The sequence below is a fragment of the Bos indicus genome, chromosome 1 (genome assembly GCF_029378745.1).
Source record: "Bos indicus isolate NIAB-ARS_2022 breed Sahiwal x Tharparkar chromosome 1, NIAB-ARS_B.indTharparkar_mat_pri_1.0, whole genome shotgun sequence".
Lineage (NCBI taxonomy): Eukaryota > Metazoa > Chordata > Mammalia > Artiodactyla > Bovidae > Bos > Bos indicus.
Genome location: NC_091760.1, coordinates 152,557,953 through 152,580,808, shown reverse-complemented (window position 1 = coordinate 152,580,808; position 22,856 = coordinate 152,557,953). Strand labels below are relative to the sequence as shown.

The window sequence follows — 22,856 nt, the reverse complement described above, 5'->3', positions numbered from 1 at the left end:
CTTGCTAAGAGACATAAAACACCTTGCTAAAAGCTAGCAAGGGGGCACTCTTTCTGTCCCCTCTGATGTCTGTCAGAAGCTATCTCTACCTCTATTATACTTTAATATACAGAAAGCTCCAAGTGGTCATGCTTCATCTCTGAACTCAGATTGAAATCCTCTCCTCCGGAGATCACAAATCCTGGCATGACACGGGGCTCGCAGCAGCAACCTTTCAAAAGGAAACCGGAGCCAATTCCATCGTGTGAGAAGCCTGCTCAGGCTGGTTGTGTTTCTGCTCAGTAACTTTCATAGCATTTTGATATGAATGTGAGCATCATCATGGTAAAGAAACCCATCACCAGGCCACACTTCACTCCATCTTCACACGCTCCAAAGCGCCTTAATCGTGGGATACAGTCCGACCCATCAGCACACCAGCACCAGCTCTAGACTCCCCTGGGCTGCTCAGACAGTTGCTCTGGGACCTGACTGTGCCCACCCGTGGCTGGCAGCCTATGCGTGAAGCAGGGCCTGGCATCCAACTGGGCTCATGGTAGTCAGCCCCTCAGAGGGGCCCACGCAACCTGTAGAGGGCACCACTCGGGCACCGAGCTTGGCTGAGTGGAGGGGTATGCCACTGGGCCCACAGAACGTCTCCTCCACAGGGACGTCTCCACTTCTACAAGACCAAGAAACACAAGTGACATAGTTAACACATAAAAACAAAAAGAAAATGAGGCAGAAAGAGGCAAAAGAAGAAAAGGTCCCCAGTGAAGGAACAAAGAAACCCCAGAAGAAGAACTAACCATCTACCTGATAAAGAGTTCAAGGTAATGATCATTAAGATGTTCAATGAATTCAGGAGAAGAATGCATGAACACAGTGAGATGTTTAATAAATAGTTAGAAAATACAAAAAAGAAACAAACCGCTGAGGAATACAATAGTGAAAATAAAAAATACGCACTAGAAGTAATCAATGCTAGATTAGATGGTACAGAGGAATGAATCACTGAGATGGAAGACAGAGAAGTGGAACCACCCTGGTTGGAGAAAGAAAAGCATTTTTAAAAACGAGGATACTTTAAGAGACTTCTAGGACAACATCAAGCATACTGACCTAACAGTCACATCACAGGGGTCTAAGAAGGAGAACAGAGAAAGGGGTAGAGAACTTAAATGAAGAAAAATAGCTAAAAACTTCCCCAGTCTGGGCAAGAAAACAGACATCCAGGTGCAGGAAGCTCAGAAAGTCCCAAACAAGATGATGCCAAAAAGGTCTACACCAAGACACACTGCAGTTAAAATAGGAAACTTACTGGCAAAGAGAGAGTCTTAAAATCAGCAAGAGAAGAGCAAGGAAATTCCCATATGACCATCAGCTGACTCATAGCATAAACCTTGCAGGTCAAAAGGGAAAGGCACAATATATTAAAAGTACTGAAAGGGAAAAAAGCCTACAGCCAAGAATACTCTACCAAGTAAGGTTACCATTTAGATTTGAGGAAAAGGTAAGACAGTTTCACAGATAAACAAAAGCTAAGAGTTCAGCACTACTAAACCCACTTTACATATCTAAGCACGTCGCTGAGTGAAAAAGAAAAGGCCACAACCAGAAATCAGAAAATTACAAAAGGAAAAATCTTATTGGTAAATGTAGGTATACAATAAAGGGGGCTTCCCTGGTGGCTCAGATGGGAAAGAACCGGCCTGCAATGCAGGAGACCAGGGTTCGATCCCTGGGTTGGGAAGATCCCTCAGGAGAAGGAAATGGCAACCCACTTCAGCAACCCTGCCTGGAGAATCCCATGGACACGGGAGCCCAGCGGGCTACAATCCATGGGATCACAAAGAGTCGGGACTCACGCACACACACGCACGCGCGCACACACACACACTACACAGAGTAAAGCCAGTAGATAAATTACTTATAAAGCTAGTAGAAAGGTTAATAAACAAAAGCAGTAAAATCATCTATATGCACAATATGTATGGTTAAGGGATACATTTATAACTTAAAAGTACGGTAAGAGATACAGACATGCCAAGAAAGGTCTATCTAGTCAAAGCTGTGGTTTCTCCAGTAGTCATGTATGGATGTGAGAGTTGGACTATAAAGAAAGCTGAGTGCCGAAGAATTGATGCTTTTGAACTGTGGTGTTGGAGAAGACTCTTGAGAGTCCCTTGGACTGCAAGGAGAGCCAACCAGTCCATCCTAAAGGAGATCTGTCCTGGGTGTTCATTGGAAGGACTGATTCCAAAGCTGAAGCTCCAATACTTTGGCCACCTGATGCAAAGAACTGACTCACTGAAAAAGACCCTGATGCTGGGACACTGAAGCCAGGAGGAGAAGGGGACGACAGAGGTTGAGATAGTTGGATGGCATTGCTGACGTGAGTTTGAGCAAGCTCCGGGAGTTGGTGATGGACAGGGAAGTCTGGCGTGCTGCAGTCCATGGGGTCACAAAGAGTCAGACACAACTGAGCGACTAAACTGAACTGAAGGGATACGTATAACAAAGAGATGTAACATGTGATGCCAGAAACATGAAATGTGGACAGTGTCAGTAAAAATGCATAGTTGTTAGAATGCATCTGAACTTAAAAGGATGTGAACTTAAAACAATCATGTGTAAATATATGCATATGCACACACACATGACATGTATGTATTGCAATACGCACACCTTGGGGCTTCCCAGGGGGCGCTAGTAGTGAAGAATCTGCTGGTCAATTCAGGAGACATAAGAGACGTGGGTTCAATCCCTGGGTCAGGAAGATCCCCTGGAGGAGGAAATGGCACCCCACTATGGTATTCTTGCCAGGAGAATCCCACGGACAGAGGAACCTGGAAGGCTACGGTCCGTGGGGTCACAAAGAGTCAGACACAACTGAGTGTTTGAGCACAGCATACAGCACACAAACCTCATGGTAACCACAAGTCAAAAATCTCTAATAGATACACACAGAAAAGACAAGGAAGGAATCCAAACATAACACTAAAGACAGTCATCAATCACAATGAAAGAAAACAAAAGAAGAAAGGAGCCAAAAAACTACAAAAATAACCCTAAATGATGAACAAATACCTATCAATAATTACTTTAAATGTAAACAGACTAAATCAGAAGACATACAGTGGATAAAGAAAATAAAACAATAAAAATAAAGAAAACAAGACCCATATAAATGCTGCCTACAGAGACTCAGTTCAGATCTAAAGGCACACACAGATTCCAAGTGAGGGTATGGAAAAAGGTATTCCATGTAAATGGAAACAAAAAGAAAGCTGGGATAGCAATACTTTGTATCAGACAAAATAGAGTTTAAAACAAAGACTGTAACAAGAGACAATGGATCAATCCAAGAAAAAGATACAATTTTAAATACATATGCATTCAACATAAGAGCACCCAAATACATAAAGCAAATATTAACAGACATAATGGGAAAAATGAACAGTAACACAATATTACTAGGAGGTAGTAACATGCCACTTGTATCAATGGATAAATCACCTAGGCAGAAAAATCATCATTAAGAAAACCACTTATATTGCACATTAGACCCAATGGACTTAACAGATATCTACAGAACATCCCATCCAAAACCAGCAGCATACACATCCTTTTCAAGTGCACATAGAACATTCTCCAAGACAAATCACGCACCAGGCCTCAAAACAAGTCTCAATAAATTTAAAAAGACTGAAACCACATCAAACATCTTTTCTGACCACAAGAATCTAAGACTAGAAATCAACCACAAGAAAGAACTGCAAAAACCACAAACACATAAAAGCTAAGCAACCTGCAACTAAACAACTAATAGGTCACTGAAGAAGTCAAAGAGGAAATTTAAAAATATCTTGAGATAGATAAAAATGGAAACACAACAATCACAATCTATGAGATGCAGCAAAAGCAATTCTAAAAGGGAAGTTTACAGTGATACAAGACTTCCTCAGAAATAAAGAAAAATCTCAAACACCTAACTTTATACCTAAAGGCAGTAGGAAAAAAACAAACAAAACCCAAAGTTAGTAGAAGGAAAGAAATCATAAAGATGAGAGCAGAAATAAATGAAATAGAAACTAAAAAAAAAAAAAGAAAGAAAAGATAAGTGAAAGTAAGACCTGGTTTGTTGAAAATATAAACAAAACTGACAAATTTTAATTGAACTAATCAACAAAGAGAGCCCAAATAAGTCAAATAAGAAATAAGAAAGAAGTTACGACTGACATCACAGAAGTACAAATGATCATAAGAAGTTACTACAAACAATTATACACCCGTAAAATGGACAACCTGGAACAAATGGATAAATTCCTAGAAACGTACAATCTCTCAAGATGGAATCAGGAAGAAACACAAGACACGAACCAATCAACGACCAGTGATGAAGTTGAACCAGTAATTTACAAACTCTCCACAAACAAAGTCCAGGACCAGAGAGTTTTATGGGTGAATTCTATTGAATGTTTAAAGAAGAATTAACATCTATCTTTCTCAAAGTATTCCAAAGAGCTGAAAATGAAGGAATGCTTCCAAACTTATTCTCAAAGACCAGCAGTTTTGATACCCAAACTAAAAATACCACACGGAAAGAAAACCATAGGCAGTGTCACTGATGAGCATCAGATGCAAAAATCCTCAACAAAATATTAGCAAACCCAACTCAACAATATATTAAAAGGTCACACACCATGATCAAGTGGGATTTATCCCATGGATGCAAGGACGATTCAACATTTGCAAATCAAACAAGGGGTAACACCCTATTAACAAATTGAAGAATAAAAATCATATGGTCATTTCCATAGAGGCAGAAGAAGCTTTAACAAAATTCAACATCTCTTTACAATAAAAACTCTCAACAAAGTAGGTACAGAGGGACCTTAACATAATAAAGGCCGTATATGACAAGCCTATAGCAAACTTCATTCTCAACAGTGAAAAACAGAAAACATCCCCTCTAAGATCAGGAACAAGACAAGATGTCCACTCCTGCCACTTTTATTCAGTCCTAGCCACAGCAATTAGACAAGCAAAATAAATAAAGGGAATCCAAATTGTTAAGTAAGACACAGAACTATCACTGTTTGCACGAGACATGATACTATACACAGAAAATCCTGAAGATGCCACCAAAAAACTATCAGAACTACTAAATGAATTTGGTAGCGCTATAGGACACAAGATTAACATACAGTAATCTGTTATGCTTCTATACACTAACAACGATCAGGGAAATTAAGAAAACAGCTTCATTTCCAATTGCCACAGAAATAATAAAACACTGAGGAACAAAACTAACCAAGGAAGTGAAAGACCTACACTCTGAAAGCTGTAAGACACGGAGGCAAGGAATTAAAGATGACACAAACAAACGGAAAGCCGTACCATGCTCACGGAGCGAAGAGTTAATGCTGTTAAAGTGCCATATAACCCAAGGCAATCCACAGATGCACTACAGTCCCTGAGGAAATACCAATGACGATTTCCCCAGAACTAGAACAAATAACTAAAACTTGTACAGAAACACAAAAGACCCCAAATAGCCGAAACAACCTTGAGAAAGAAAAACAAAGCTATGAAGTCCCACAATTCTCTGATTTCACACCGAACTACAAAGCTACAGTAATCAAAACAATATGGTACTGGCCCAAAAACAGGCACATGTATCAGTGGAGCGTACAGAGCCCAGAAATAAACCCACACTTATAACTAATTTATGACAAAGGAGCCAGAAGAAACACACAGAGGGAAAAAAAGTTTCTTCAATAAATAGTGTTAGGAAACTTGGACAGTTACATGTTAAAAAAAAGGAACGGGAACCATACCTTACACCATATACAAAAATAATCTCAAAATGGATTTAAAGACTTAAATGTAAGTCTTGAAACCATTAAGCTCCTAGAGGAAGACATAAGCAGTATGGTCCTTGGAAGTATTTTTGTATCTGTGTCCTCAGGCAAGGGAAACAAAAGCAAAAACAAACAAACAATGTTACATCAAACTACGAAACTTTGCAAGGTGAAGGAAATTATCAACAAAATGAAAAGGCCACCTACTGAATGGGAGAAAATATTTGCAAATAATTTATCTGATGAGGGGATAATATCCAAAACATACAAAGAATTCATACAGCTCAGCAACAGAAAAATAGAACCTAATTAAACAAATGGGCAAAGGACGTGCACATTCATTTTTTCCAAAGATGATATACAGATGGCCAACACATATATGAAAAGATACTCAACATCACTAATCAGGAAAATGTAAATGAAAACCACAATGGGACATCACTTTACACCTGTCAGAACAGCTACAGTAAAAAAGACAACAAATAACAAACGTTGGCAAGGATGCAAAGAAATGCACTTTCGGTGGGAATGTGAACTGGGTGTAGGCATTATGAAAACAGTATGGGGACCCCCCAAAAAAATTAAAAACAGAACTGCCATATGATCAAGCAATTTCACTTCTGGGCATTTGTCCATAGAAAACAAAAACACTAATCTGGAAAACATATGCCCACCAACGTTCACTGCAACATTATATACAAGAGCCAAGATATGGAAGCAACTTAAGTGTCCACTGACGGATGAATGGATAAAAAAAAAACAAAACCAAACCGGTATACATATATACAATGAAATGTTAGCCATTAAAAAAGAATGAAATCTTGCTATTTGTCATGGGTCTTGGGGGTATTATGCTACGTGAAACTGTGAGAGAAAGAAAAATACCGTATGATTTCACTTATGCGTGGAATCTAAAAAACAGAACAAATGAGCAAACAGTACAGAAGCAGATCCACAGATACAGAAGAAGACAGGCAGCCGCCTGCGTGGGATGGGGTGGGGGGCTGTGAGCAAAACAGGCGAGGCAGATAAAGAGGCACAAAGTGCAGCTGCAAAACAAACAGGCAACGGGATGACAGGTTCAGCGCCGGGAACACAGTCAATAACACTGTGACAGCTTCGTATGGGGACAGACGGTGACTGTGGCGACTGTTCCGTGAGGTACGGAACTATCACACCACCACGCTGTCCCCCACGCAGGGCTGCAGAGCCATCACACCGCGATCTAAAGTACAGAAAACACAAGCGACCTTTATCACTACACAATAACTGACACATCAAACTGATACTGTGTGAATAATGCTGCTGATTCTTAACAAGGCTATTATTTGAGAAGCTTACTTCACCGAAATTTAATAATTTTTTAATGCTTTGTTTTCAAGTCAAACCACAGGTACCTGTTTTTTTCTTAAATATGTTATTTTTCCAGTTTCTCCTAAACAATCAGAACAAATACTTATTTCTTGAAGTAAATGGTGTATCTTTACAGAAATTTTCCTCACATTCAAGCTTCCTTTCAAACTATTTCATTGTCTAAATTTAAATCTCTTGCCAGATACATTCATTAACGTCTATCTCAAAGGATATTCTAACAGTAAAATTATTATTAAATAATAGCAACTGTTACTCTCAATGTTTTACTTGGTTTGTGTGGCAAGACACATTCCTAAACAAACACAGATATTTCAGTTTAACTCACATAAATTTTTTTATTTTTTTGCTTTATGCAGTCAATTTTTATGCCACTTTTAAAGGGAGAGAAAATTCTATACAGAATGGTTAGTGGCACAATAGTGGCTTTAAGACTATAAATTTTTAGATGTTGCAGCACATCCCTACTGCCTTCATAATTCATATGCCTTCATAATTCATGTAGTTCCATGTGCCACATAAGAAAATCAATTTAAATACACAGTTAGTACCCTGTTCTTGGTGATTGATCACTACTTCTTTCTGTAAGTTTAAGCAGGAAAACTGCAATATACAGCTAGTTAAACTTTTCAGGAACTAAACAGCTTAGTTTCTATACCATAAGGGAAAGAGAGCTCTTTCCTTAATGATTTTTATATTTTCTAATCCATTGTACAGACATGTTTTTCAGTGAAAAAAACGAAGCAATAACACGAGAGAAAATAAAAGTCACTGTGCCAATATCAGAGCACAGAGGAAGGGCCGGAAAAGGCCTCCCGGTGCAAGGGCTGCTAGAAAACACGTGCAAACCCGCTGGCATGCTTCTTACTCATAGGTATCCTCTTATTTTTCATCTGGGCACAAGTATTCACTGAAGGCTCTACAGTCTGACCCTGTGACTGAGCCCCAAACCCAACAGACAGCCCAGAGCATCGAGGGACGTGTGTTCACCTCAACCCTACTACTTTTATGGAAAAAAAAAAAGAGGCACACAACGTTCCTGTTGCATTGTCAATATCTGTACTGCCACTGCCACGGTCTTTACATTTCCCACCTTTTAATTCATCACCTCCAATGGGAGAGGTCAAGTTGTTTAATGTAACAGGTAGAACGGTTTTCAAACTTGGTCTAAATCTTGACTTATCAGTATTTAAAAAGCTCATATGTTATTTGGAATGCTTGCGATGTCTTACTAGCAAACAAGAAAAGCAAGGGAAATGAAACATGAGGCGGAACCTTGAATTCTCTGATGTCCAGCACAGCGTACGCGTGTGTGGGGACCAGGCCCCACTTCTCGCCTTCAGCCTCGGTCATCACTCCAGTGGACGCCGTAATGAGGACATCTCCTTTGTGAAATCTGGAATGGACCCAACAGATCAACAACCAAAGGTAAACACATCCGTACCTCAGATTACACCATCTTTCCTTTACATCAAAATGTCCACCAAGTGGAAATCTTTTCTAAAACAGGCTATTTTCAACACCCACCAGAGAAGTACATTTTTATTTTACAGCAAATCAGAAAAAACTATCACATTTATTTCTTTTCCCTCCAAGTTTTAGACAAACTAATTCTCAGAAACCTATCAATGAAGAAAAATAAATGCTAAATTTTCAAATGATTTACAAATAAAGGTGAAGATGGAAAATACCAAATGCATTTCTCCCAAAACTGTATAATTTTCTTCGTCAAATCACTGAGCTTTCTGGTTTCAAGACTGAATGTGTATTACTGTACAGACAGTTTTCCAGCTCTTCACATGGATGATCCATTTAAGGCGTAAGCTATCTTTATGTTCTCACCCTCCTCTTTTCCCACCTTCCCTCAAATTGGTAAGTACTCAGGAAGTACAAAATAGTCTTTCCAATATTCCTTTATCCAAATGTTTTGGATTATCTACTATCTGGATTAATTGCAAGCGTCTCTGAGGGCTGGCTGGAGCGAGTGCATCAAGTGAATATTTTAAAAACACAACTTCCCTAATAACTGAGAATGACAGCCTCTGCAGTATCCATTCTCAACAAGACATGAAGCGCTTAAATGGCCTCTTTTAGTACAAAAGAGAGAGAGAGAGAAGTGTTCACCTTTGGTAAAGCATTCGGAACGAGTTATCCTTGCTGAAAGCCTGGCTGTCTGAGTGCATGGCGATCCTTTCTGGTATCCACCCAGTCAGGGCATGAAGATCAATGTTCTGCAACATAAACCCAGTTAGGACGGTCACTGTGGTTTTCAAGCTCCTAAATAAGTCCCCAGGGTACGCTATTAAATCCCACTGATCTGATATGATGATTCTGATAGGAATAAATCAGAAGGCAGTAAGTTGTTTTCTATCCGTATGAATCTCTTGTATGCGTATGCTCAGCCGTGTCCGACTCTTTGCGACCCTACGGACTGTAGCCCGCCAGGCTCCTCGGTCCACGGGATTTTCCAGGCAAAAATACTGGAGTGGGTTGCTATTTCCCTCTCCAGGGATAATAAATCTTTTATTATTGGGTGGGTTGCATTTTCCTGCTTCAGAAAAATAAACCTCTTACTTAACTCAAATTCCCATCTGGATTTAAGCACAAGCCTGTCTTTTCCTCACATTCTCTGCTGCTTTTCCAGAATACATTTACTGATATATCTGATGAAAACTCAAAACATTTAATAGGAAAAACTGCTTTGATGATGATGATGACAGTTGACTCGGTAAATCAACAGGCAATGGATGAGAAAGCTAAACTAAAAATATTTGAAGGACAGAGAAACTGAACATGGAGGCTGGGAAGAAATTTGTTAACATCCTTCTACCTTTAACTATGACCTATATATTCTTTGATTAGCATTATAAACAGCAGCAGGATGAAGGAGGCCAGGCACTGGGCTAGGATACTAACCAGGAATGAGTAATAGGTGATTTGCATATATTACTTCATTTAATCTTTATAGTTCTTGAGAGGTGGGTATTATCCTCATGTTACAGACAAGCAAAGAAGCTAAGAAAGGGTAAACACCTTTTCTAAGGCCACAGGCTCATCAGTGTTATAATTTAAAGTCATGCTAGTCTGAAGAATTTCTGGTGTAAGGCTGTAGTTGACAACTAAAGGACACTGGCAGATACCTTGATTTTACAGATAAAGTTGTGTTAAGGTTGGGAAAAACTAACCCCAAAGTCCTTGAGCCTGAATTTATATATTAAAAAAAAAACCACAGAAGGATGACAACATGAATCATCCCTTTGATTTGAGAGGTTCTTTGGAAAGGTACACTACATTTATTTGGCCCTGTATCCCACCAGAACAGTAGACACATACACTTCAGGCTTTCCTGAATACTAAATCTACACAACGTGCAAATAATCTTACAAAAGAAAACATGCACTCCCATAACAACTGGCTGGTCAATATTTTTCAGGGGCTGATAATGTTTTCATTTAAACCAAATACATCATCTACAATCTTTCAAACTTAGAATAATCGTATTAGGTAGCATAAGCCTGTGTCTGGATCATCTTATTACTTACTGAATTGGATCCTGGGAAATCATATCCTCCCATGACTTTCATGTATGCCTTTTCTATGAGAGAAACCCATAATTCACTTTTGTTGTTAGAATAGGAACAGAGCAATTCTCCTTTGTGATCAACAGGTAACTGGTCATCAATTATCACCTGGAGAAAGAGAACATTAACTTCTTTGGGTGGTACAAAATATCTTAAAATCTTTTCTATCAAAAAACTTCCACACCTCTTATACTGAATAAAATGAAAGGCATGCTATGTCAATTACTAAGTTAATGGTAGTTTCATATTTCTGGAAACTGATCAATTATAAAATGTTTTGTGATGCCTTTCTTAAGGTTTACAACTTAATCTTCCTCTCAGGTATTAACCTGGAGCCAATTGGTTGGAAAATGTTATGGATCTACCAACAAAATTATTAGGGATTCTAGAAATGTACTTTATATCTAAAATGATTTACAAAAGGACCTCTCACTACTAAGGGAAATAACAATAGTACCCTAAATCTGCAAAAAGATTCATGCTATACTTAGTAGTAAAACATTACGGCTAAATAATACATTTAAATAATATAGAAGCAGAGAAATAATCACCAAAAACATGCAGCCTCTAATTCACATTATAGAGTGATTTGGGAAACAAGAGAATAAAAAGAATTTTGATTTATTAATAGAGAAACTATGCAACTGCATTTTGAAAGATTCTTTAAACCAGAGATTATTTACAAATTATAGTTCAGGAAAACCATTCTCAATAATTCTGTTTAGTCCTTAAGAAATTAACTAGAGCAATCATTCTGAAAGGTTGTTCTCAGACAACATCACTACCATCACCTAGAAACCTGTTAGATATGCAAATTCTGGCCCTTCTGCAGACCTACTGAATCAGATGCTTTGGGGGTGGAGCCAGGAATCTTTCTTAACAAGCACTCCAAATGATTCTGTGCACCCCAAAGTTTGATTCTTATTCAACTAGAGAGTTAACTTCTAAGCTTCCCACACTAGAATCAGTGTGGAATCTTGTTTAAATGTGTATTCTGATTCAGCAGGTCCAGGATGAGGCCCAAGTTCAGAAATTCTAACAAATTCCTATGTGCATGAATGCTAAGTCACTTCAGTCGTGTCCAATTATTTGCAATGTCCTCTGTCCATGGGACTCTTCAGGCAAAAATACTGGAGTGGGTTGCCATGCCCTCCTCCATGAATCTTCCCGACCCAGGTAGTCAAACCCATGTCTCTTACGTCTCCTACATTGGCAGGCGAGTTCTTTACCACCAGCACCACCTGGGAAGCCCAGCAAATTCCCAAGCGATACTAATGTTGATCCCTGGACTTAATGAGCGGACAGGAGCTAGAGAATCCTAACAATGCAAGGCCCTTACAACATCGTTCGGAATCCTTAAGAGAAAGATTTGCAATTTAAAACTATGTATATATTTCACAAAGGAAAACAATATTAAAGGTGTCTTACACCTCGATTTACACACATAAATTGTTCTAATGGACTTAGTGTGTCTGATATCTTTTTAATCAAAAAGGTAATAAATGACCACCAGATTAAAATTCATTTTAAGGATAAGCAAACATTAGCTCAATGCTACTTCTTGGAGCTTTCTATAAATTTTCCCAAACTCATTTTTAAAAGACTTTATGCTTGCCATGATTTTTTATTTTTAATTATTATTGATGATGCTATTGGTAGTAATATGTATAATATCACAGAGTCAAAATCAACTAAACTGACTTTTTAAATGTTTACATAAATAACATTTCTTAATGACTTTACTTAAGATTCAAAGGTAGGGAAGAAAGAAGGGGTTAATATGGAGAGAAACGTTATTCACCTTTCTGGGCACACCATTGAGGTGAAGTTTTACCATATACTTTCCACAAGGATTGTACTCTGGCTCACCATCCTTATTCTGAGGATAAATTATGCTTTAGTAAGGGAAAGAAATGGTGAAATACCAACGTTAATATTCAATATAAACTACTATGCAGAATATTAATTTTATTTAGACATATGCTATTGTCTTAGTAATTTTACAAAAATAAATGTAAGAATACTTGTCTATAATAGACCTGTAATGGAAAAAGAATTTCATCTCAAAGTTTTTATTTAATATAAATAAATGAAGACAGTGTCTTACGAGATCATACAATAGGGCATACATTTCATAATATTCTTAAAAATGCTCATTTTTAATTATATCCTCTAATAAATTTTCTAGTAAGTGGATATATTTTAAACTAGTTAAAATAATCTACTATTGGCTCTAAAACATAAAGAGACCATTTCAGTTAACCACAACTAAGGAAACTGTAACTCTGACATAAAGTTAGCAGAGCGCTGATAGAGCAACAAAAGTATCTAGTAAGATACTCGCAGAAACTATCAGTATCAATTTTCTTTCTCAAACTGCATAGGATTTATTTACAAGCTTTGTTTATCCAAGATGGCAAATGACTTGAAACTAAGGTCTGTATCTATTTACCTTTGTTCTTTCAGGACTTAACAAAAACTCAGGAAAAGCTGTACAAAAAAATTATAATGCTTAATTTTTATAATGAATAATTTTAAGCTAATAAAACTTCCAAAAATTGAAAGAAAAAGGATTTCATGGTAACATTTCAGTACATTGTTCTAGCCAACAAAAATATTACATATATTATGTTATACTACATTACAGACCTATATAATGCTGTATTATATATATTGTTTTATATTAATGTCTTATTTAACCCATTAAAAACATTATCTCAATAAATAATATAAAACTTTGAGACATTTTCCAATAGATATTTTTTTTGTGTGTTGTTTTCAAAATCTGATCCATTTTACACTTATAGCCTATCCATATTCACTAGCTCATTTCAAGTGTGTAATATCCACATGAGACTTGTGGCTACTATATAGTACAGTCAAATTATAAATACGATATGATTTTAATTTGACCAATCTCATTTATTTCATTTATATTATTCTAACTATATGTGCATATGTTCTTAGATTGTCTTAGCAAATCCTTCCACATTCACAAACCATCTGCTTGACACTCAAAGGCCGTAACAGTTCTAAGTGATATGCCTTTTCTGTGCAGACAAAGCCTAAGCTTCTATTTCCAAGTAAGATTCCATGAAAAGGGCTAAAGGGACAAATATAAAATCTTACCTGGTAATCAACTTCTTATTAAATCGTCTTTCATAAGCTGCACTGATGGCCAGTGATGCCACAAAAGAACAATCTGATACTATTGTCTGTTAATAAAAATTATTACTACATTCATTTACTCATGCAATTTCAACATTACCACAGTATTTAAGCATTCCATCTAGAGCCTTTTTATACAATATCTTGACTGCTGCTTGAATAGGAAAATAATAAATAGAAATGCCATAGTGCCAACTAACACATACTTTGTTTGTACAAATCCCGGGAAAAACAAGTATTTCAATTAAGTTACTTTAGAATAATTAAATATGCATGATGTATTCTTACATGAATAAAAGCAAACTCAATTGAATTACATTTTTTAATGACAAAAAATTACAAGCATTTTTTAAAAGTTGGTTAATTACAATATGACAAATTAAAATCAATACACACATCAAAAAATTTGAATCACGGTATTTCAGGAGCATTATTTTCATACTAATGTGAAAAAATCTATGACTGCAGGGCTAATATGTCATTAATAAAGTTTACAATCAAGTCACAGAGTTGTTCTGCCACTGAAGTGTTTTAAATAAGCCCAATACCTTTCTATCTGCTCTATTTATTCTCTCATCAAATATAAAATTCCGATTCTCAATTATTCTCATCTGCAAGCATATATCAATAGAGTGCACAAAAATCTATTTAACTGCTCAAGAGTTATTACATCTCAGTATGTCTAAGTCAAATGCAAGACGAATAATTTCTCCAATCATACTAATGCATATGAATAAATAAAAATCTAAAAAAAAGAGGCAAATGTATATTCAAATAACTTTAAAATGTTAGCTTTTCATGTAAAGTTATACAAAATATATGTTTACCTGCTTTATGCTGAAACTAGACACTGTATAAATCATCGTAGGGTTGTTGGTGAGGTCTTCCGGTCGTACCCACTTAGAAAATGTAGCTTTTTGTTTAGGTGATAATGGTAACTTGCCACATCTATCACTGAGGTGATGATAAAAATTTAATAATAATAATAAAATTAACCTTAAAAAATGACTTAAAAACAAGATTAAACTTCCCAGGGAATTTATTTTGGTATAGTGATCACAGCTATATAGCGAATTCTAAAAACACTCTCTGGTCAAATTTGGCCTTTTACATTTGATCTTGAATCCAACCTGATTACCACCTCAATTTAAAAAAAGGGCACAGATAACTGACAACAGAAGAGCAATTAAACACTTTTATATTTATTTTAAGAATGTAATTTCAGAGTTAAATTTAGCATGGTTATATTCAAGAAATTCAGTTTCAATAAAATGGAGCCATTTGATTCATTCAAAAGAAGCAAGGAAGCTACAGATCTTTATGTTGATTCTTGACAAACTCATCTCTGCAGGACTAATAATGAGAATACCTAGTTACTGACTAACGCAGAGGTGGCAACAGTGGTAAAGAATCTGCCTGCCAGCGCAGGAGATGCAAGAGACGCGGGTTTGATCCCTGGGTAAAGAATATCTCCTGGAGTAGGAAATGGCAACCCACTCCAGTATTCCTGCCCGGAGCATTTCATGGACAGAGGGGCCTGGCAGGCTACAATCCATGGGGATCACAAAGAGTCAGACACGACTGAGCATGTACCCACACACCAAACATGTGCTAGGCATCACACAAAATATTTTACATATTTTATTCATTTGACCTTCAAAACAATTCTATTAGAGCAAACTTTTTAGAAAAAGTTTTAAGTGATCAAATAATCTGTGGCACTGCTGAGCTAAGACACAGAAGAAAGGGTATCTGATTCCAGGTCTTTGGTGCCAAATCCAGCATCTTATCCATTACTCTCTACTCAAAATGTGTAGGGAATACACGTGAAGTATTTCTCTATAATTAATGTACGGCACAAAAGTTTAAGTCTGCCATTCTTCAAAGTGCTTCTAGAGCAAGGGCAACAAATCTGATTTTGAAAGATTTATAGGATGATATAAGGTGAATGATACGTAACCTGAAAAAAATACGTGTTTTTAAAAACACAATGTTGACAGACATTAGGAACAAGAGGGTTTTGCGGTGATGTGTGATCTGAAAACTCCTGAAGTATTTTTTCTTTTTTTTCCATTGGAAGGACACCTCTAAACCTTTAATAAGCCAGTATTTGCTGGAAATCTCTTAGAGCATAATACGGTATATAACACTTCTCAAACTTTTTTGGTGATCACCTCATATGTCGCACAGAACCACTAGCATTCTAGGCAGCACTTTGTACCTGTGTAGAATCAGGACCTGACTGCTAACATGCAGTGAGCTGAACGAATTTAGAAGAATCTAAGAACAGCCATCACAAATGTTTGAGGAGAAAAAATAAGGCTGACTCAAATCTATAATCTAATTACTCAATATTATTAACCTACCAATATGAACCAAATTCAGTAAATCCAAGACTCCTTAACACTTGTTCTCTCAAAAGTCACCACTGAATTACTAAATTTTTCTTAGAACTTTGAAATATTTAAAATACTTTATAATTTATAATACATGGCCAGAAAAGAAAAAAAAAATTAGTCATCCAATCTTTCTAAAAAAGATTAGATAAAGCTCAACATTCAAAAAACTAAGATCATGGCATCTGGTCCCATCACTTCATGGCAAATAGATGGGGAAACTGTGGAAACAGTGTTAGACTTTATTTTTGGGGGCTCCAAAATCACTGCAGATGGTGATTGTAGCCATGAAATTAAAAGACACTTACTCCTTGGAAGGAAAGTTATGACCAACCTAGACAGCATATTAAAAAGCAGAGACATTGCCAACAAAGGTCCGTCTAGTCAAGGCTACGGTTTTTCCAGTAGTTATATGTGGATGTGAGAGCCGGCCTATAAAGAAAGCTGGGCGCCAAAGAATTGATGTTTTTGAAGTGTGGTGTTGGAGAAGACTCCTGAGAGTCCCTTGGACTGCAAAGAGACCCAATCAGTCCATCCTAAAGGAGATCAGTCCTGGGTGTTTATTGGAGGGACTGATGTTGAAGCTGAAACTCCCAATACTTTGGCCACCTGATGTGAAGAGCTGACTCATTGGAAAAGACCCTGATGCTGGGAAAGACTGAGGGGCAGGAGGAGAAGTGGTCGACAGAAGATGAGATGGTTGGATGGCATCACCGACTCAATGGACATGGGTTTGGGTGGACTCTGGGAGTTGGTGATGGACAGGGAGGCCTGGCGTGCTGTGGTTCACAGGGTTGCAAAGAGTAGGACATGAATGAGCGACTGAACTGAACTGAACTGAACTGAATTTTTCTAACCAAAGATTCATACACTGGGGAGCTTTTTTGCCATCAGTCTGCTATCTTTGAATTTTAAAATGTTTACTGTTACTATTTCTTCTGATTATTCTGTGAAATAATCCAGAAAACAAGAAAGGAAAAATCTTGCCAGTTAGAGCATTTAATTTTACTTGATTTTTCTTAAAATTTAACTACCTTGGTAAGCATTCACTGAGCACTGCCTCGTGGGACACCGTGTAGGGAGATGCTCTCTGTCCTCATGGAGCCCAGGATCCCATGTGCAGGACAAGCAGAGAGCAAGGGGTCACACACAACGTAAAACCCCAGCTCTGCCAGTGAAGTCACTCACTTGTGTCTGACTCTTTGCAACCCCATGGACTGTAGCCTACCAGGATTCTCCATCCATGGGATTTTCCAGGTAATTAGGGAAGTTACATTTTAATAACTGTTGTAAGACAGTTATAATGTTTTGATAGTTATAAGACAGTTACATTTTTAATTACAGTGTAAGCATTTTCCCGTGTTACTTAATTTCTTGAAAACTTGATTGTTCATGAGTGTATACAATTCTTTCTAGGGACATTCTGTCGTATGAGCACTAAAAACATGATTTATCTTCATCTGTTACACAAAGATTGGAGCTTCAAGTTTGTAGTCTACTTGGATATTACCATTTAAGAGCATCCTAGAATAACTGATTCACATCTTCATAAGTAGAATAATATTGCTAACTATTTTTTATATAAATCTTTGACTAGATCTGTAAATACTTTTTAAAATTGGTTTCTTGAAGTGAAATCACTGGTCAAACATTTTTAAAGTATTTGAAATGTACAGCTAAATTATATAATTTAGTATTCAGCAAGATAGTTATTTCCTAACAGTTTATTCTTATTACAAAGTGCTTTCTACAGAACAAGCACCACTGTAAGTGCTTTACATTTTATTAACTCATTTAATCATCACAGTAACACCAGAAGGTAGATGCTATTATTAAAGTCTGAAGCAGATTTCAAAGCTTGCATGGTGTCCCAGAGGATATGCCACTGGACAGCATGGGCCTGGAATCTGTGCCCTTAATGTTAGGGCTATAAGCGTCTTGGATACAAGCATTCCCTAGATCCAGATCAACCACTGGCATCACATAGGTGCAGGTGCCTGAGTGAAACCTTATGCTGGTAACTTACTGGCCTTGAGATGTCTACCTTCTGCCCATCCAAGAAAGACAAACACTAGAAGTGTGAGAGCAGGTCTTCTGTTTTTATAGTCTTTATGTATTCTGCACACAATAAGCATTCAATTCCCTGATGCTTTCCGATAATAAATAAGCTAATGGCAGAAATTTCAAAAAATAAAAGTGTTTTAAAAAGTAAATCACTTAATTTTGCTGCTTAGAGATAACCACTGTAAACATTTTGACCTATCACTTTACATCATTTCATTCTATATATCTATAAATACATGAAAAAAAAATTTGGATATTATATATTTATAATTTTCCATCTTTTAAAATTTTTATATTACAAACATTTCCCCTATATTTTTCAAAGGGTTATTTTTTTGCGGATAACATAATATGTAACAGAATAATATGAACACGCCATTGTTCTGCTATTACTGGATACCAAGTTGGTTTTAATAATTTTTTGCTGTAACAAACACTCTGATACGCGCTCTTATGATAGACATCTTTGGCCCAATTTTAATTTCCTTAGGATGACTAGAACCTGGGAGTCCTGAAACAATGATTTTAAGGTTCCTGACATAAGCTGCCACTGTCCTGGAAGGCTATGCTAACACCTTCATAATGAACCCTGTTTCTGAACTGGATCTTCTTGTGAACAACAAGCCTGTCATTTCTCTCCACCTTGCATTCAATGCCTTGGCTGACTTGCAATTCTGTCACAAATTAGATGAATATTTACTCACTGCTTCCTTCTCTTGTACTGGGATCCACGTTAGACACTATGAGCATAACCTCAGCCTAAAGACGACCCACACGTCCTGTCACCAGGAAAAGGCAGAGGCACTCTTGCCATGTGGTCCCACCTCCTTCCCTCAGCCTGGTCTCTTTTCCAATCAGAATTTTTATTACAAATTTTAATGTTAAGGCTACGGATTTAATTGGACTTAAGCAGATGGCAAAAGTACTGAAAAATTAAAACAATTTTGAAAGCAAGAAGTGCAATAGTGCTTACTTACCAGAAAGGCATTGGATAAGCAAAACGTTCCCTCAGATCAATGCTCATGAAAGGAACATATTCAATACCATTTATTTTTGATGTTGTCCTATTAAAAAATAAGAAAAAAAATCTAAAGTAAATGTCAAGTCAACCTTAATCACCAATTTTATTTAAACTCCTTAAAATTTAAGTGACAAGGTATGGTATTGTAATAAAATTAAACTGATAATTTCATGTAATGTTAACTTTATTTGAGCAAAATTTTCATGAAATAGTGGAATACCAAAAAACAATTAATCCAATTTAATTCCAAAGTTATTCTTTTGAGACTACCATCCTTTACAACAAAACAACTGTTTCAAAACAGGCTTACACCAGAGGCAATGAAACTGTCCCCAGGACACAAAGCGAGTTGTATCCTCAGCCTAAAGAAAGAAAGCAATTGCCTAGTTACTTGGTTATTTGAGGATTCAAAGGATTCTTGGATATAAATTCTTTATATGTTCTGGTTATGAGACTAAGGAATGGGTAGTGACAAAGAAAGAGGCACATATATCAGTTACGGCCTCTTGACAAATTTAAGAAATGTGGCTTGTGGCAGCTTTGTATATTCTCTATTTTCTGTCACATGTTTATTTGTACATATTAGCTATTTCCTTCTGTCCCTTCCCCGCATTTTATTTAGGAGGAGTGGCAGAGTAACTTCACAATTTAGCCTCCAGGTAAGAATATACAGTGGGACTATGACTGAATTTGAGGGCTAGTTAACACATGAATAACATTTGTGTGTATCCTCATCTTGAGATGGGGAGAGCTTTTCACTTGTATGGAGGACAGCTGCGTCCTGTTAGGTACAAACTCAGAGCTGTTCTGTAGTAGTGCGGCATTTCAAATGTGTAGAAGGGAGCACGTGGACGCTGAGTAGCCATGGTGCTGGACAGGTATTAGCCTGTGTCTCTTTTTGTCCCGCTTTGTGTTGTGCAGTTTCAAAAGCAAATTTTTCTAGGCAGATAGCACCATTTTTTCTAGGAGAGGAACTGAAACTTCAGCAGGAAAAGAGAAAAATGCCCTCAGGTGGCTGCTACAGAGGAAGGAACCGTGCCAGCACAACCACAGGAGACTAACAGAAAGAGCAACTTGACAACACACGCAGCTCTAAGCTGGGTGACGTTCAGAGCCCAGGTGAGGAGCAGCCGCACTGGCTCAAGATGCGATCAAAGGTTTCCACAATCTTGTTCTTTTGCATTTTTAATATCCCCTGGAGCTGCTTCCAGACACTGAGTTGGCTTCCCAGCCCAGGGGTTGGCAAACTTTTTCTGTATAAGGGCCAGACACTATATAGTTTTGGCTCTGCAATGAGGTCTCTGTCACATATCCTGGCTCTTTTTGCTTTCTTTTTTGCAACGCTTTTAAGAAATATACAACGGTATTCAAAGCTTATGGCTGCCCTTTGCTGACCGGCCTAGACTGCTGTTTCAAGGTAGCAATTAGGGCTCTGGTCACAAGGCTGCAGAGGTGATGAAAGGGCTGCCACAGTTCTACTCTGCCCCTAAAATTATTCAACACTTGGTTGAATACTGAATGTTGAAAATTATTCAACAACATTCAATTAATGTTGAAAATTATTCAACGCTTTGAAGAGTGTTAAGATTTTCAGAAAAAAAAAATACATCTAGAGGAAATGCGAATACCAAAATATATTAAGAACAAATTTCAAACATTTCAAGTTGTGACTGTGTGACAGTTTATAATTACATGATAATGGCGTGACACATTACAACAAAGATGTATGACTCATCAAACCTAACAAGCATAACGTTATCTGCACTGATGTTAACAAAATTGTTCATTACAACAAATCATAAACCGATTTACCTGAGAACTTCTATTTCTTCTGCTGTGTATCTCTGTCCCTGTGCGTCACATGACTGAGGACTTATAAACGGCTGAGGTCTTTCAAGGAAGGGATTAGTTCCTAGTGGAAAGTGTGTTCTTGTTGGAGGTGGCTTTGGCTTTGTATTTGTTGCCTTGATTTTGCATGACTGCTTCGTTAAAGGCTCGCTCAATGCTTCTGCTCTATAATAGAGGTACAAAAATACCATTCTAGTTTTTCTCCTCACATTTAAGCTCTTCTGAACACAGTATTTGAGAACAGTCAAGCATCCCTAAGGTAAAATTACCATCTAAAATTCTTACATTCTAGTCAATAGTTCACTACTTAAGCTACTCCCAGAGGTAAGATATTTTTGCAAACATTTTATTGACAACACTAATTTAGCACTTAGAGCATTATCAGAGCCTATGAAAGGTAAGGGGTATATAAGAATGTATAGAACAATCCCTACTCTCAAGGTACTCCTAGGTTTGCAGGGAAAGACAGTTGCATCAGAAGTGAGATGTGAGGCTGGAAGCATTCCACCCAGGTGAATGCACAGCAGAAGTTACTAACTTAATGATAGGAAGAGGGCAACTCAGGGAGTGTTTTTTCAAACTGACATTTGAGCTGCACTCAGCGTTGAACTCTGAGTTGACCTGGGGAGCTAGGAAGGTTCTAAGTAGAGAGAAGAGCATGAGCAAATGCGCAGATCTGTGAAACAGTGGAGGGAGTTACAGTGATTTCAAAAGAACATAGGGAGCCCCTGTGAACAGTGCACAAGCGAGGAAACGAGGCCAGGGGCAGGGACTGGATCACGGAAGACCTCACTTGGCATTTAAGGGCTTTTGGACTTTGTCCTGTCAAAGAACTAATAAGCTAAAAGACCGAAGTTTTTAATCTGAGGTCCTTATATGCGATTTCGCAGTCTTGTTAACACTCTGAAACTGTATACAGATAAAAATGTCATGCTATCTTCTCCCTAGAGTGTATCCATTCTTCTCAACTAATCCTCACAGGAAGCGTTTGTGACTGACCCGTGTCCCTGTGCTGAGGGCGCACCCAGAGAATACGAGATGAATTACCCACACAGGGAGCAGGGGCCATCCCTGACTCTGACTGGTGACAGACATCAAAGGGAGAAGCTAACGGTATGTCAAGTGCCCACAGCTTCATGAATTTGGAGAAACAAATGATGCTAGATGACAGTAATGAAAAGGAGGGGTGACCCCTATATCTCAAAGCAAAAGAAGGGCTGGGGGAAGCACAGCTCCCTAGTCTGAGCCTCAGAAGGAGATACTGTACTAATTCATGCTGTAACTATGAATGCTGTTGGGGGCCAGAGTGAGGTACTCCGCCCATGGCAAAGGTCATGAGGAAGGAGGCTCGACAATACGCAAAGGCGGGATCGAGCCTCAGGAGTCCCCCTGGAAATCCTCGAGCATCTACCCCCATAAGCCCATGAGCCTGCATACTTTACTACTTTGTGCTCTCACCTACACCTCTGACTTTACGGGGGGCTGTCCCCCACCACCTCTTTCGGAGAAGGAGTTAACTTAGAGCTCCAGTTAATAAAAACTCCTGGGCGTGACAAGAGTG

General features: G+C 37.8%; 1 protein-coding gene across 4 annotated transcripts in view; it reads right to left on the bottom strand.

Moving 5' to 3' along the window:
* Window positions 1-22,856, bottom strand: part of CAPN7 (calpain 7) — a 51,822-nt gene that overhangs the window by 13,982 nt on the left and 14,984 nt on the right. For all 4 annotated transcript variants that reach the window (XR_011568740.1, XM_070797014.1, XM_019964330.2 and 1 more), the window contains exons 5-12: window positions 21,260-21,460; window positions 19,404-19,490; window positions 14,794-14,920; window positions 13,928-14,013; window positions 12,600-12,693; window positions 10,760-10,906; window positions 9,342-9,448; window positions 8,493-8,613 (exon numbers count right to left, since the gene is read on the bottom strand). Coding sequence is in view for 3 of the 4 variants with exons in the window: in XM_070797014.1 (XP_070653115.1) it covers window positions 8,493-8,613; window positions 9,342-9,448; window positions 10,760-10,906; window positions 12,600-12,693; window positions 13,928-14,013; window positions 14,794-14,920; window positions 19,404-19,490; window positions 21,260-21,460 (970 nt within the window). In the remaining variant the exon portion in view is untranslated. The remainder of the gene's footprint in view (window positions 1-8,492; window positions 8,614-9,341; window positions 9,449-10,759; window positions 10,907-12,599; window positions 12,694-13,927; window positions 14,014-14,793; window positions 14,921-19,403; window positions 19,491-21,259; window positions 21,461-22,856) is intronic.